Source organism: Phasianus colchicus, chromosome 3 (assembly GCF_987193195.1).
Source record: "Phasianus colchicus chromosome 3, bPhaCol1.hap1.1, whole genome shotgun sequence".
Classification (NCBI taxonomy): domain Eukaryota; kingdom Metazoa; phylum Chordata; class Aves; order Galliformes; family Phasianidae; genus Phasianus; species Phasianus colchicus.
In genome coordinates, this window is record NC_143438.1 from 66,864,443 (window position 1) to 66,881,065 (window position 16,623).

Genomic DNA, 16,623 nt, shown 5'->3' on the forward strand with positions numbered 1-16,623 from the left:
GCAGATGACAATGATGTATCACAGTACAGCTGACAGTACTTGACATAAAACAATCAAAACAAATAAGGGCAATCACTAAGTTAACATATTTACCTGTTTTCTACTCCCTTCAGAAGGTTTGCCTAGCCAAACTTAAGATTTGAACTCCTAAACTTCTAGATCCAACAAGTGAAATCCAGTTATTTTTACTGTATAAAGCTTCAAGTTTAATGTCCATAACACAAGTAACCACAAGCAATAAGCTGTATAGAAATTCTATTAACATTTCTGCTCTCATTTTGTCTGAGGCAATAGCGTTAAGTACCCATGAAATAGTAAAACCCTCCTAGCCAGCAGCCGAAGCACATATACATATATGTTTTAGACATGCCCCAGAATCTCTCAGAACATAAGAATAAACACCAGATCTAATGATCCTCTTCACCAAACAGTTAAATCACATCTCCAGCCCTGTAATATTTTCTGCCACAAACCCACCAGGAACCAGCCTTTCCACTAGGTATACAAGGGCAGGCAACAGACACAGAGCCAGTTACATAGCATGGTCAACCCAAAGAGCCTATACCCAAAGACCTGAAGAAGCCTGTACTGTTTATTTACATTTCTCACCTGGCACAGAGTACTGGTGAGCCCACCACCAAGATGTAAGAGATAACACAGGAACACTGACATTGCACCAAAAGATTGCCTGCACTGCCTCTGCACTTTTGCACAGCCACTCACTATCAATGGATATAACTGGATAATCCTCATTAGAGAACACTAATTTGTGCTGTTCTCTCTACAACAAGTATAGGATTTTATGAGCTACCCATGCAAACATGGACTGCTTGAAGTGCCCCACTCCAGCAAGGCTTTGGCTGCTGCCTGCCCATAGACTACACAGCACACCCAGCCAGGCAGCACAAATTCCTGTAGTGTTTCCAGTCTGCTTTGGAGCAACAGAGCAACAGTTTTTACTGGCTAAGAGTCACAAAATCACCAGGGTTAGAAAAAACCTCCAAGATAACCCAAGTCCATCTGTCCACCTATCACCAATATTTCCCACTAAATCATGTCTGTCCCTCAGTAAAACAACGAAATGTTTCTTGAATGCCTTTAGGGTCAGTGACTCTCAGACCTCCATTGGCAGCCTGTTCCAGCATCTGACCACTCTTTCCAAGAATGGGGAGGCTGACCCCTCACCTCATCACAATCTCCCTTCAGGTAGTTGTAGAGAACTCTGCCCCAAGCCTGTAGCATTGCTTGGGGTTGTTGTGGCCAAAGTGCAGAATCCAACACTTGTTCTTGTTGAACTTCATCTCACTGGCCTCAGCCCAGCTATCCAGCCTGTCCAGATCCTTCTGTAGAGCCTTCCTATCCCCAGGCAGACCAACACTTCCAGCCAACTTGGTGTCATCTGCAAACTTACTGAGGGTGCACTCAATGCCGTCATCCAGGTCATCAACATAGATACTGGACAAGAGACAGGCCCCAATACCAACCCCTGGGAACACCACTCATGACCGATCACCCGCTGGATTTAACTCCATTGACCACCACACTCTGGGCCAGGCCCACCAGCCAGTTCCTTACCCAGCCAAGAGTGTAGCCATCCAAGCCATGGGCTGCCAGCTTCTGCAGGAGAGAACTGCAGGAGACAGTGTCAAAGACTTTGCTGAAATCTAGGTAGACCACATCAACAGCCCTTCCCTCATCCATCAGGCAGGTCACTAGATCACAGAAGGAGACCAGGGTGGTCAAACAGGACCAGACTTTCACAAACCCTTGCTGGCTAGGCCTGATCCTCTGGTTGTCCCGCACATGCTGTGTGATCTCCCTCCAGATGATCTGCCCCACAACCCTTACTGGAACCGAGGTCAGACTGCCAGGCCTGTAGTTCCCCAAATCCTCCTTATGACCCTTCTTGTAGATGGAAGTCACGTTGGCAAGACTCTAATCCTTTGGGACCTCGCCAGTTGAGAACCAGGAACACGGACAGATGGGAAGAGGCTTGGCAATCACCTCCACTAGTTCCCTCAGCACCCTTGGGTGGATTCCATCCAACACCATGGACTTGTGGCAGTCCAGGCAGAGTAGCAGGTCTCCAACTGCTTCCACTTGAATCGTGGGGGATTTATTCAGCTCCCTATCCAAGACTTCCAGGTCAGGTAGACAAGAGTACCCCATGTCCTTCTCATGGATTCTGTCAGTGCTGCAAATTGGTTATGCCCAAAATATGGCACTCAAATATTTCTGCACTACTCTTAATCGTATAAGGAAACCAGGAAGAATCCCATAATTGTGCATACAATAAGTCATGAAGAATTCAGTCACAAAATCAGCAAGTCTATGCAGGGTTATCTTTGGCTTTGCTTGTTCAATGTTATTTTAAACATAATGCAGTTAATGCATCTACCTTTAAAGTAATATTACCACTGAAGTTTCCATTACATTAATAAGTGCTCTGAGATTTTATGATTGATACCTCCTTGAATGACTTTTAATGCTGCTTGAGCTGAATAAATTCTGTTAAGAGACATTTGCTCTTACTCCAAGTCAGGCTCGGACAATCAATTAAATGAAATGGCTAGCTGACAGATATTACTGTCACACGAATCAGACAGCCATAAAATAGTGATTGCTCCAACAGTAGAAGATGACAAAGAGAAGGGTCAAGAAAGCTTGTCTGGAGATGATTTCACATTGAGTAGGAAAGCTTTTAAGGATTTCTATGTCCTAGAAGAGATTGAGTATCCCTTTTCTGACACCTGGCTCTGGACAGAAGATGCCACTTTTCACCTCTGGGTGACATTACAGGCAATTTATATTTGCTTTTTCACAACCTACATAGGAAACACCTTCAGATTACTGATCTCAAGCCTCAAGATTTCCAAGCAGTGTTCTTGTATTTATGCATGACACAATTCTGTCCCCATCTACTCCATAAAAAAAAAATCCAGGTACATTGTTTAGTTTTCCTAAATATCAGCGTACTTGGATAAGGTGATCTCTAGGTTCCTTACTTCTACTCCCACAGAGCATTAAGTAGGACAAGCTAAATCATTGATTCTACTGATGCACAAAAGCATCACAGTATTTCAGTTTGACCTGAACATCACTAAAAACCCTAAAATATAGCTTTTCACAACTGATGCTTAGTGTCACTTCCTACCACACAAGCTCACCCATCTCATACCCCATTTCACAGCAGTAAATTAAAAACAAAAAAAAAAACAAAAAACCAAAAAACCAACACCTACTCTCACTCACTCGAGTGCTACAGTCTGAGCGATCAATTTCCTGCTTAATGGATTAGTCTAGTAAACTTTTCAACCCTAACGCTTCAGGGATGGTATAACTGATACCCAGTGGAAAAGCTTCCGGAATGATAAGAACCCAGAAGAGATGCATGCTGGACAGGCACTGGGGCAGTCCCAGGGGAAAAGGAAGACAAGGACTCACTGCAGGTCACATCAGGGCCAGCGACACTGCGGGCACAACATCCAGACTGTCACACAGCTCACAGGAGACATCCTGACACTCCAGCCTTAGCTGGAACCCTCACCACCTTGCTCAAGGCTCCCAGTGTTGTCCAAAGCAATCTACACAAGCTAGAAATCAAGCTGCCACTGCACTGGGAGGCAGGGAAGAAAATGAGCTAAAATAAGAAGGAGCTTGGCCACAGCAGTGCTGTTTGCCAATCCATTCCCCACACATGACCATCTTGGGACCAGTATTGCAGAGCTGGATGCAACAGAACCTGCAGGAAATACAAAAAGCATCTGTACTGCATACTGCATATAAGATAGCAAGCTTGAGACAGTCTCCAATCTGAGAATAAGCTTTCAAAGTTCAGATCAAGGATCTATCCTTTTCCTTGACATCAAATCCTCTCTCAAACAAAGCGGTGGAGCACAGAGCACGAAACCACAAGTGGCTTTTGAGAAGATGCAGGACAGCAGGACAGGTGCTTTAAAACCTCAAGGCTTAAAGCTAAGCACACTGCAGTAAAACAGCTTGTCTGTCTTCTGCCAAGAGGGTGACATCTGGCAGCAGGAAAGTCAATATTTAATCGAGTCTCCTTTCCCAGCGCTGTGAAATAGGCTGGGTTTGCTCCACATCTCTGGCAGCGCTCCAGCTGCTCAGAGCTGATCTTCAGGGACCACCTCAGCCAGGTCCAGCAGTGCTGGAGATGGCAGGCAGCAGTTCCCAATCTGCTCCTGCGCACTGCAGCCTGTCAAAGCTGAGACATAAAGCTCAGCTTTGTAAACAATAATCAGAGTGCTAGGAAGAATCAGTGGGTTGGCTAACAGCAATGATTAGTTTCAGGCAGGAGATCTGCTGCTTCTCAATACTCAGGAGCCCTTAAAACACTCGCAAAACGTGTGAAGTGTGCTGAAATACATTAAATTTATCAAGCCTTTCAAATGCCAGGATGCAATGTGTGTAGTCTGAGAACAGCCAAAGAGAGAGTTGAGTAGGACTGTTTTCTGCTCAGCTTCAGACTCCTATTAGCTTAAAGTACTTTAGAAAAAAAATAAGCAAATTAGATGTGAACAACAACCCTCATGCACACAGGCAAAACACGCTGATTAGTCACGCTAAGTTACAACAACGAAGCATTACCTAGAAAGATTATCCTTCAAGGTTTTTTCTCTTTACCTGGGATCAGTGCCAAGGACAGAGGCACCTGACTGAAAACACCAACATCTGCCCAAGTCACTTCTCTTGGTGCATCATTCAACTACATCCCAAGCTTAGGGGTCTCTGACAAAGCTCCACCCCCCTCTAGCTGCTACAGAAGGGAAAGCAAAACAGAATTCTGCCTTTCTGATGCTTCTAACCTCTCCCACCACTCACAGCAAGCTGCTCCCCAACCTTTGCAATCCTGTAATACAACATTGCCATTGCTTGAGACTGGAGACTCCATGTCTCAAAGTCTATCATCACTGGAGATCTGCAGCTGGACCAAACTAGATTTCAGTGGTAACAAATGCAGCAAAGAAATTATAACTAATTAAACTAATTATAACTAACATATATAAAGGCACTGCATCCTGTAAATTTAGATGTAACAGAGCATTATTATTACTAGTAATTCATCTGCATAAGTAGTCTTTCTGTAGTAATAATCAGATCTAAACCAATAATTATTCCTGAATTACAGTTTCAATTACAGTAACAATTAATTATTGGCGCATACAGAATGTACACACACAACGTGTGCTTCCTCTTTGACTAGGAAGGTTTTAAGCACAATGCACATTTCCTGTGCTGCTGGCAGGCCAGACACATAGATAGTTCACTCTGCTACTGTCTGTGGCACAGCATCTGACTGCAAAAGACCTCAGCTGTGCACTCTCAGCTCAGTCCAGCCAGTCAGCACACCAGGACACTTCCTGCTTGCCCCCGGACTCTGCAATAGAGAAGTCAACTTGTGCAACAGGAAAGCTGCAACCTTCAGTGACAGTACTCACACCATAATAGCTCTGGTTTCTCATGAGACAGCATAAGCCTACATCTTTCTGCTAGGATAAGAAATAGAACAACATACCTTTTTCCACACACCAGCATTTGCTGGTAGCCAATGTATTGTCCCTTGTATTTTCCCTCTCCAAAGGGCAACAGACTGCGTACTCTGATTGCCACCATTTGTCAGTGCAGCTGAGAAATTCACACAGCTGCCTACACTTCTGGCAGAGGGTTGCGTTTTCATAGCAGGGCAACCACATTCAACACCTGTGACAGCTCGTGCTGTCACCCTCTGCTGCCAAAGGTGCTGCACACCCATTCAGCCCCCTTAACCACAGGGAAAGGGGAAGGAAGAACGAGAGGAAGAAGTGGCAGGAGCAACACTGAACCTTTAGGAGAGAACCAGATTAGAAAGCTATGGGTAGCCTGTATGCTACAACTGACCTTCATATGAAAAGGTCTGAGCTTGGAAGTCTAGCCTCTAGCATAAGGTTTTGGAACAAAAGCTCCCAGCCTCTCTGGCTAACACAAATTCAGACATGAGGTGCTCTGAAGACACCCACTACCTTTAACAGGATAGAAAATAGTCCCTCTGGAGTCTTAAATTGAAGCTGACAGACACAGTGATAATTTTGGCTGAACAACAGTGTTTCAGTTTTGTGCTTAATCTCACTTAATGCTTGCTTTCCCTTTCAGTCACCCTTTGTTTGACATTTTTCTGCTTACTCACTGCAGGATATTAAAAGGACAAGGGTAAACACATCCTCTCCTCCAATGTAAGATTCTCTATATAGCCCACACCACAAGGACTCCAGCAGAGGTAACAGGGATCATCACCAGTCTATCTGGAGGTGACATTCCCTTAAAAACACAAAAAAATAACCATAAAGCTGCCAAATGTATGCTTGTTTGTTGTGATGGGCTCAACAACCACCACCTCCGGTTTTTCCCTGTAAAACGAATGGAGCTTCTTTCCCTTCCTTTTGAAAGCTGGTCAACAAAACGTTGGCTTTCAATAAGACTCCCTGCACTGTTTCTGCTGCCATGGAAACATCACTTTTTGAAGAACTATAGCTGATAGCCTCCTTTACCTGGAGTAGCGTCCACCACCATCACAAATCAGCAATCTACAAACAACACACTGATGGTATGTGGCATGATTAGCCCTTCGTCTTCAGGCTAAATTTCTCTGTATGAGATGGGGAGCACCTTCTCTGTGAAAGTCATCTGTACCTCTTCCTGCTGAAGGAACAAATGCTAGTAAAGGAAGGGTTCACAGAGCTGAAATCTGGCTCATGAAGTACAAGAGTCATGGGAAGGTGCAAGGAAGTCCTGTTCAACTCACTGACAATGTACTTGCTCAAGAGGCACCTGATGAAGGTCTGAAGCAAGATCATCTGGCAAGTGCATACCTAATGGAGAGGAGAGGGGGGGCAGAAGTGAGGGGAAATAAGACAACCATGACTAAGGCTTTCTGCTCCCTCCCATAGTGTTTAAGAGGCACCCGACTGTGTAAGAGTTAGCTGTGCCTATTTTACCCAGATCAAGCAGAGCAAGGCACTGATCTCATTCACACCGCTACAGTTCTGGTGCAGGCTTTTGTTTTGAACTGACAAGGCTAGCCTGGGTCTCTTGGCATTTGTAGAGGTGTGCATTTGTAGAGGGAAAAAGGGGAACCCAAAGGCCATTTTGCAGAGCTTTGAAGCATGAGAAACTGCAGAAGACAAGGCTTGCATTAATTTAACACTGCTGGGATTTTAAAAGCTCAGTTACAGCTTAGCCTTGTAGAGCTCAGAGAAAGCCAGTCCTTAAGCTAAGTTCCACTACCCCAAATGGTCTGAGAGCAGGCTTTACTCTAGCTGGGTGGAAGATTTTCCTGACAGGATACATGCAAGCCACAGCACTTGCAACAGGGAAAAAGATCTGTGCACACCACAAGCAAAAGCCTCCTTCTGGCCTTGTCAACACCCCACCTGCTCCCCCTCCTCGTGAAAAGGGTGTGACAGCTTGCAGTCACCCTCCAACTCCCAAGCCTTTGACCTAGCAAGAACAACTGATGCTGTTCCAGCCACCCACGCTGTGCCAAAGCACAGGCACACGTGGCAGCTGCTGGAGTTCCCCTCCAATACAGCATGCTGATCCCAGCAGCTCAGCCACTGCATTCATCAACACACCAGCTGAGGAGGGAAGGTCAGCCACCTCATCAAGGAACTCCTGTATCAGCACTGTTGAGCCAGGACCCTCAATATGGATCAGAACAAAAACGTTCCCCCTCTCAAAGATTTCAAGCAGACCTGACTGTTCAGTGGACCTACTGATATAATGGGCCTTCCATTCTTCAACTCACTGCTGCAGATGCCCAGTTCAGTGAAATAATTCCTCCTTTACAGTTCAGACTGTCCTCTGTTCTCTTTTATTTACTTTTCAAGTGTTTGGTTTTATAACAGCACAGCAAAAATAATTCTTTCCTCCAGGGCTACAAATACTTAGTGATAAAGAAAACAAATAAAGCAGAAGAAAAAGGTGTTCCTTTGTTCATTAGTACAATGAGGGAAGTTTTGTCCTACTGCCAGCAGTCAGTTCCTTCTGCATAAAAAGAACATTAAAGTACACTTTATCAGCCCCAAACATATAAAACAAGGCTTTGCAAAAGGAAAGGCTTATATGCTGTCTTATGGAATCACATGTGCTGTTTAGGAACTCTGAGAACAAGAGATTTTGAAAGACATCAGTTTACATTACTGAAAAAGTACAGAAATATAAGAGGAACCACCTTATCACCAACTGAGATTCCGCACTACCAGGCAGCAGTTTCGCTCTGTGTTTGTTAGACTTCCAGCAGTACAGTCTAATCAGTCAGAGCACAGCAGCACGTTGTGTCAGTACTGTCAGTGCTGCTTTATCCTCATTTTCCAGTGGCACATGGAACCAGCACAAATAGTACACAGAGATGCTCTTCAGCAAACAAAACCATGTTCACTTTAAAGACAGAAGAAATCACGCAACTTCAGTTTACTAGCCCACGCAGAGAAAGATGGGATTTCTGATCATGGCGTCTTAACAGCAATACAAGACAGGTCTCCTCATCTCAGGAGAATACTACAACCCTTCAGCCTGAACTAGCAGCAGTGTTTCAGTGCTTGTAATCACAAATCAAGAGACTTTAAGTGCTTGGAGCCCCAGTTTCCCAGAGGGGCTGGCAAAGGAACATGCACTAAGCAACACTTAAAGGAACACAGCCAGCCCAAACATCCTTTTGCTGAAAATGAAGCCTCTCCAAGCCAAAGATCATAGGCTAGTACTTTCCCTTCCACTCACCCTGACATGAGGACTCTGTGCATAAGTCAAGCAGAGACTGTTTCTTCACACATAAAGGAGTGGGAGGAGTAAGGAAACCACTGAAGCATTCTGCAACTGTTGTGTCCAGCTCAGCCACCAGCTCATTTTGGAACTCTACTACATGTAACTGTGCAGCAAACTTGATTTCACATAGGCTGCTGCTGGCCCTAAACCTCACTGTATCAGCAATCCTACATTCCCAGAATATCACCTCAGAAGTATACACATTAGTAGCTGTTTAAGCATTGCTGCCTTGACTACACTCAACAGAAGTGGAAGACTTGAATACATTGCACACCTAGAGGATTAACCTTGCTAAGGCTTTCTTAGCCACACTCCCAACGTGGAGACTTTCATCTCCAAACTCTTGCTAGCTAAGAAAGCTGTCTTCATATCAACCTAAATGATTTCATGATTCTCAGTCCTATAGTAATACTATGCAAATAATAACGAGAAGTCACATGCGATCTCTGACTCTAGGTTTTAAACTCATTTCTGGCTACTAAAAGCAACCCAAGGTGCTCACAGCAGCCCCGGGGACAGGACTAGGCAGCCTGGGTTTCTGCAAAGTGCATGTCATTGGTGAGTAATACCGTATCATCAGGCAGGATTTCCAGTACAAGAGCTCCAGTTTGCCAGGGAGCAGCCTTTGAGGGCTGGCCAGCCGAGCACAAGCCATTAACTGAATGAGCACAAGCACGTTGTCTTTTTCTAGATTACCCTCCATGTACCTACAGATCTTCACCTCACCAGAATGAGAAAATAACGTGTTTAACGCACTCCCCCATAATGAAAGCAGCGGAGGAGGGTGTTATTCTATGTTTGCTCCATAGCAATTTTATTTCACAGCAGATATACTGCTTTGATGTACAGCCTGGGGTGCAGCACTCTCTTTATTCAGAGCCGTATTTACACCAAAAATGAGTTCAGTACCAAAATGCCTCTGGGAAGAGGCAGCATTATCAATAAATTATCTTGAGAGCCCAGTATTTAACCCTTTTTCCACTGGAGGCTGGCCAAGACCCTAAAACTACTATAACCAATCCTGTGAGAACTTCAGGACGCACACTAAGGCATGCATTAACATACTGCAGTTGGGATCAAATTCAGAACGAGCCAACAGCTGGGCTGTTTTCTGGCTGAACAGTCCCATTTGCCAGTCCCCACGGCGCCGAGGTTTAAGCATACACTGTGACAGACACAAGACTTGTGAAGAGTTTGGAAGAACGGCAGGCTCGGAGCATTACGGCAGACACAGACCGACCGCGGCTGCCGTAGGAGCAGCGCACCCGGCAGGACGCGCCGCGGATGCTCGCAGGACCCGCGCTACGAGCCGCCGCCTCGCAACCATCCCAAGGGCAGAGCCGCTGCCCCGGCGCACGCACGCACACACACCGCTCAGCCGAGGCCGCCTCCTCCCCCGTCCAGGGAAAGCGGCCGCGTGGTTCGGCACCGCGCAGGCGTCCTGCGGCTCCGTGCGCAGCTCCGGGGCAGCTCTTAGACCGACAGCTCCTGCTCTACCCGCACCCAGACCGGCGTGACTCCAGCCGGCCCTTCGGGCAGCTCTGCCAAGTTCGCTTTGCTTTTTAAAAATAAGCCCAAAAGCAAATTGTATATATACATATATATATACATATATAGCGATGCCCGGAGCCGCGCCGCCGCTCGCGGCACCGGCTGGACGCGAGCCACCCGCTCACGCCGCGCAAGTTCCCGTCCCGCTCCCCCGCTCCCGCCCGGCCGCCCCGCTCCTTCGGGAGCCCCGCACTGCCGGACCTCCGCCCGCGGGACGCGGCCACGGCCCGGCACCCCCGCCCCGGTTCCGCATCTCCACACCGGGAGGCCGCTTCCCGAGACACCCCGGGACCTCCCAGCCACGCCGACCCAACCGACGGCCGCGAGGAGCCGCGGTCCCTCCGCAGCCCAACCCAGCTCAGCGCCGGGCGAAGCGCGGCGTGCGCGCAGCCACCGCCGGGAGGGCCGTGCCGGGCGGCTCCGGCAGCCCGTCGCCCCGCCGGACAGCGCAGCCCTACCAGGCTCCCCGTGGGGCTCCATGACGGCCCCGGCTCTTCTGCCGTCTCCCCGCCGCGGGGCACCGCTCTCCCGCCGCCGCCGCCTTCCCCCTCGGCTGCCGCTGCTGCCGGCGGAGGCGCCGCCCGCCCTGGCGAGGCGGGGCGGGATCGCGTCACTCAGGCGGCCCTCCTGCCCGGCCCGGTCCCGCCAGGTGAGGGCGGCCCGGCGGTGGTTCAGAGCGCTCAGCCGCCCGCGGGAGGGTTGTGAGGGGAGTGTGAGCGCCGCCAGGGGATAGGATGTCAAGGCTAAAGCTTAAACGCTGAAAAATAAGATTTGAACACCAACTGCTTTCGGCCGCGCCGGAGGAGGCCCGACGTCTGCCTGTCCACCCGGCTTGGGACCGCTCGCTGACCGACTGCCCCAAGAGCCACGGCCCTGAGGTGCCCGTGTCTGATGGGCCACTCTAGGGCAGCTGAAGCACAGCCCCTGCCTCATGGAATCATCAAGGTTGGGCTAAGATCAGTAAGTCCAGCCATCAGCCCGGGATATCCCCTCCTTACCCACTAGTGATGCTGTATCTCCATGTTTCTTGTACATCTCCAGGGACGATGACTCCACCACCTCCCTGGGCAGCCCATTCCAGCACCTGACCTCAGTTTCCAAGAGCAAATTTTTCCTAACATCCAACCTGAACATCCCCAGCCCAACTTAAGGGCATCACCCCTCATCCTATGCCTGTTACCTGGGAGAAGAGGCTGACCCTCACCTCGTTACAGCATCCTTTTACAGAGTTGCAGAGAGCAATAATGTCTCCTCTGAGCCTCCTCTACAATAAACAGCCCCACCTCCTTCAGCTGCCCTTGATAAGGCCTGTGCTCCAGACCCTTCACAGTTCATTGCCTTTCTCTGGAAATGCTCCAGGGCCTTGATGTCTTCCTTGTAGTGAGGGGTCCAAAACTGAACACAGTACTTGAGGTGCAGCCTCACCAGTGCTCAGTACAGAGGGACAATCAGTTCCCTGCTTCTTCTGACTACGCTGTGTCTGATAGAAACAAACCAGAACGCTGTTGGCCTTCTCAACCACCTGGGCACACCGCTGGTTCACATTCAGCCAAGCATCAAACAATACATTCCATTTCCTCTACAGAGTCTTCCAGCCACTCTGCCCCAAAGCCTGTAGCATTGCATAAGGTTGCTGTGACCAAAGTGTTGTGACCCAGCATTTACTGTTGTTAAAGTTCATACAATTAGCTTCAGTCCATCAACACCTCTGTAGGGTCCTCCTACCCTCAAGCAGATCAACATTTCTTTCTCCACTTGGTGACATCTGCAGACTCAGTGAGTGTATTCAGTCCCCTCACCCAAATTATATCCCTGCTTCTGCTCACACAAGGCACAACCTAGCCATCCCATCTCAAAAAGATACTAAAGGTGGCATTATTAACTTGTAGTTCTGCGTATCACTTGGTCACAGTACTGGCAATCCAGCATTAGGAGTCCCAAGGCTGGATTTATTGGCTTGTCAACCCAAGGCCAAACTTCTCCAGCTGTGGTTCTTTTTCTTCTTTCAAGTCCTTATATAGTGTTTTTCTCTCCAGTGTTGTGTGTCTGTACAGTGCTTGCACACCTCAAGTGGTATGCACATAATGCAGCACTGGGTTGTCTGGTTATTGGAAAAACCCACACAGGCTGAGTAAGGAGACAGAAAACGCTCCTTCTGCTTAACAGTGTGAGCAGTTACACAGGTATAGCATCTGCAGCAAACCTTCACGTTGTGCTGCAAGCTGCCTTCAGAGGTTCCACATTCTAGTTATTATGCATTTGCTGCCAAAGCATAGGCATGCTCACAAATCGCACCAAGTTGTTGAAACTAAACCAGGATTTTATTTTAGTTTCTGAGATTCATTCCCCTGTGGGGCTTGCTAGCACAACAGCCAAACCTGAGCCCCATGCCTACATGATGGAGAATCACATAGCTGAAAACAGGCCATGAAAAGTGCCTGTCCTACCTAACAGCCTGTGTTCTTCCTGCAAAAATAACACCAACCACAGAGAATTTTTCATTGTGTAGTTTGAAAAGCAAGAGACTATCAGGAACATTAAGCTACCAGACATATCTTTTGCTCCATCCTTTTCAAATCCCTGGGCCTTGATATCTATCAGTGTTTGTTTGAAAGGTCGATGCGCACACAGAACCAGCAGCAAGGCATGCCTGGCATGGCTCTTTGTGAATAGCCAGATTGTCCCTGACATGTAGCATGCAGTCACATGGTGAAGCAGAGCACAATGGAGAGCCAGGAGGTGCCAATTCAGGATGTTCTTGCTTCAGATAACAAACCGCATCAAATCCAGGTATTTTTTAGTGCACAAGGTAGTTAAGGACTTAAGATTTTGTTAGAATAAAAGGACATTTGCTTATGTCCTAGCACACATACAGTTGCAGCAGGAGGCCAGTGGTGACATAAAAATAGCAAGTAGATAAAACAAAGTATAAATACACAGGGATATACTCTTATCTCATAGCACAGCAAGTAATTTAAGCATTGTTCTCACCAGAGAAAACTCATCCTGCGTATTTCAGCTACGACTGTTAAAAAAATACATTTTTTCAAATATCTGTACAAGTAATCTTTCCTTAAACTATTTTTTTCCCCATGGTATGCCACTTGAAGCTTCAGGCTTCCCCACTGAGCAGCTGCTATTTCCTACAGGATCTATTTCACAGAGGAAGCCATCAAGAGCATTATAATTTGCATCCCTTCACTTTGCAGCTGCTTCACCCTAGCAGCACCAAATGCCTGCCAGGAGCCAACCTGCATAGCAGGGAAGCTGTCAGCATCTCTTCACTGCTTGAGGGGCTAGGAATACTTAGCCAACATATCCCAAAAAGCATGAGCTAGCAGTGAGGACGTACATGCTATCCTGAGAGCTGGGCACAGCTGACAGAACGCTGGCACTGAGCAAACAGCAGTGCCTCACCCACAGCTGCCCCGCTTAGGAGTGTCCTCTTCAGCCTAGGTGCAACCTACAAGTGCACCAATTTTTGCTGAATTACAAGTTTAGAAATTCTCCAATTCACCCAGCAGTTGGGTTTCCTTAGTGCCTGCAGCCCATTCAAAGGGCAGAAACAGCTACCTGCAGATCTCAGTCAGTTCACATCCCCAGCTGTCTTTTCCAGAAAGGCTTTAGATGCAAGAAGACACTCAAACCCATCTCCAAATATGATAACAGTTCCTTTTTACACAGTCCTGTGTACATAGAGATGGAATTGTTTTAACAAGCATCTGTAACCAGTGCCTATTAAAATAGTACGACTATTGCCTAAAGGCTTCAATTATGACCCCAGATAATAAACAAACTCAAAAGTCTGAGCCTTCCCTGAAGGCCTTATTGTCCTTAGAAAGGAGAAGTGTGAAGGGCAATGGGACCAGCAGTGCACCGAGCTACTATGCTTTGTGCCTTGACTTCTTGTTTCCTCCAGACAGTTATATCTCACGCAGGTGCCACTTGTGCAGGAGCATATGAGCAGCAGCAAAGCCAGAGGTAGCTCCTGGAGCAGCTGTACACCAGGCTTCATTGCACAGCCATGGGCCTGCAGTCAGGCTGCATCTCCTGCTGTAGAGTCAGATCCTGGTTTTAATATTCAGAGTAACATCTGATCTAGGGCAAGTATAACAAGAAAAACAGAAGTGCCAAAAAGCCAAGGTTTCAGAGAATTCATACATCCAAGTTCACTCAATCCAGATTTAAGGCAACCAATTATTTTTCAAAGATGCTGCTGTATTTTTTTGTTTCTTCAGCTGCCATCACAGATGTGATTACCTCCAAATAAGCCATCCTGTGTACAAAGAGCTGAGTCCAACAACGAGCTGCACTATTTTGAGGTAGCTGTTATGCTGATGCACTGCCATGAGCGAGCATGGTTGTGCAACCAAGCACTGAGCTAGCCACAGCTACCAAGAGGGCTGAGTCCTAGCATATTTCAGACCTGCATCTATAGACATACTTTGGCAATGCAGCACAGAATTGTGTGCTGCAGCTTGCAGAATTCACATGGTCCCTTCAGTTGCCAGATCAAGAGTCAGGTACAAGTGAACGAGACCCACAGAGCCCCCTCACCTAAGCAATACAGAATGCTAAAGAAATCTGTCCTGACTGCCTTCCCTTTCTGAGGCTCTAGTACTTCGCTTGGCACCAAACAAGCCCTCCTTTCATTCAGAGCCTTGAGTCATCTTCTGGAAGAAATCTGTCTTAAGGAACACATCCAAGTTTTTATTTCAAAACGCTGCAAAAGAGCACAGTCAGCTTGGCTCCTTTGTAAGGCAGTGCCTAAAGGGATTTAATTACCCAAACAGAAGGATTTTGTTAACATAATTTTAAAAGGGAAGATGAGTGCATACTGAACTGTAAGTATTATGGGCAAATAAAAGCTACAGATACTCAGTGAACCTGTATTTGCCATATCCTAAGTGATTTGGGTATTAGGGGAAGAAAACCAGATAAGCACGCACTTTCTCTCCTACTACATTCTTGCCCAGCTATCTCACCAATCACACCCCAAAAGCACTTATTAGATCAAAGTCATCACAGATAGAGGAGCATAGATCAAGTCAGAAATCCTATGCAGTACGTCCCATCTCAGGCAGTGTTAGAGTTCCATCTCCCCAGTTGACTTTATTGTCAAGAACAAACACTTCATATGTGAGTGCCTTTTTAAAGTCTATACTTTTTTTTAAAAAAAAAAAATCTTATTTACATCCTGCCAAAAGCCTTTGGTGGAAAATAAACCTCTCAAACCTCTTAGCATCTACAGGTCAACTTCAGGGTCCTCTATACATACTGGGGTAGATAAATTCCTGGTGGAATTCTACAAATGCCATAGGCTCCATCTCACCAGAAGCGCTGTAACTTGCTGAAAATAGCTGCAGATGCCTTTCCATTTCTTTAAAAGAACAAACGTCTTCCAAGGTCACTTTTGCAAACAGGAGTTAAACTGAATTGCTTAGATACTCAAGAAGAAAGTTACCCTGTGGTCCTGATCGTTGGCTATCAGCACAGCCAGGGCAGGGCTGAAGACCTCCCTGTTGTTTTGGAGGCAACTCTGAAAGCCAATCAGAGCAGAGCACTGCACTACACTCCCAGTATTATGCAATAGTTACTTTGATGTAGCACAGTTCTGGAACAAATCCTTACAGGAGCCCAACCTTCCATCAATAGACCGTGCTTCATGATACCCACCTGCTTGAAACCCATTTCCTGTAACTGATCCAACCGGGTGCATGCAAAACACCATTAGCTGAGAACTCAAACCTCCCCTCCGTGATAGCATTTGACATCCACTGTACGCAGCTGCCAGCAAGCATACGATAAATAGACACGAGCGAAGGGAGGAAGAGCAAAGATAAGTAAATGCTATTAAAAATAAAGCAAGCTTGCGTTAAACGAGCTGCAGTGTCACTAGAGGGAGCGCCTGAGCCTCTGTGGGTGCAGGAATTCACGCACCAGATGATTTGTGGTCTCACGGTTAAGGAATGGTACGGGCACACCTAATTTATTTAACAGCCCAAAACCACTAACAGGGCTTATTTCACATGCAAAACGGATTGGCATAGATATACACACAGTTACAAGAATGCTACGACCTTTATCACATAAAAGAATAATATAATCCAATTAATTTGATGCTAATATCACTATTTATCTGCTTTGCCAGTTACCAAAACTCACGTGTATCTAGGAACATCTGTACTTCTCCTTTCCATCCCCACCCTTTACCTCCTTTCGAGAAGAGAAGAAAGCACCTCTAACTTCACACTG

General features: G+C 46.8%; 1 protein-coding gene across 4 annotated transcripts in view; it reads right to left on the reverse strand.

Annotated features, from left to right (window-relative positions):
- Positions 1–15,929, reverse strand: part of TPD52 (tumor protein D52) — a 39,168-nt gene extending 23,239 nt beyond the window's left edge. Inside the window, exon 1 of one of the 4 annotated variants that reach the window (XM_090137745.1) lies at positions 15,833–15,929. Coding sequence is in view for 3 of the 4 variants with exons in the window: in XM_031590924.2 (XP_031446784.1) it covers positions 10,570–10,621 (52 nt within the window). In the remaining variant the exon portion in view is untranslated. Of the gene's footprint in view, positions 1–10,569; positions 10,699–10,826; positions 10,978–15,700; positions 15,749–15,832 lie in introns of those variants that run through there. The other 3 variants (XM_090137744.1, XM_031590925.2, XM_031590924.2) reach the window with 3 other exon arrangements.
- Positions 15,930–16,623: the final 694 nt, after the last annotated feature.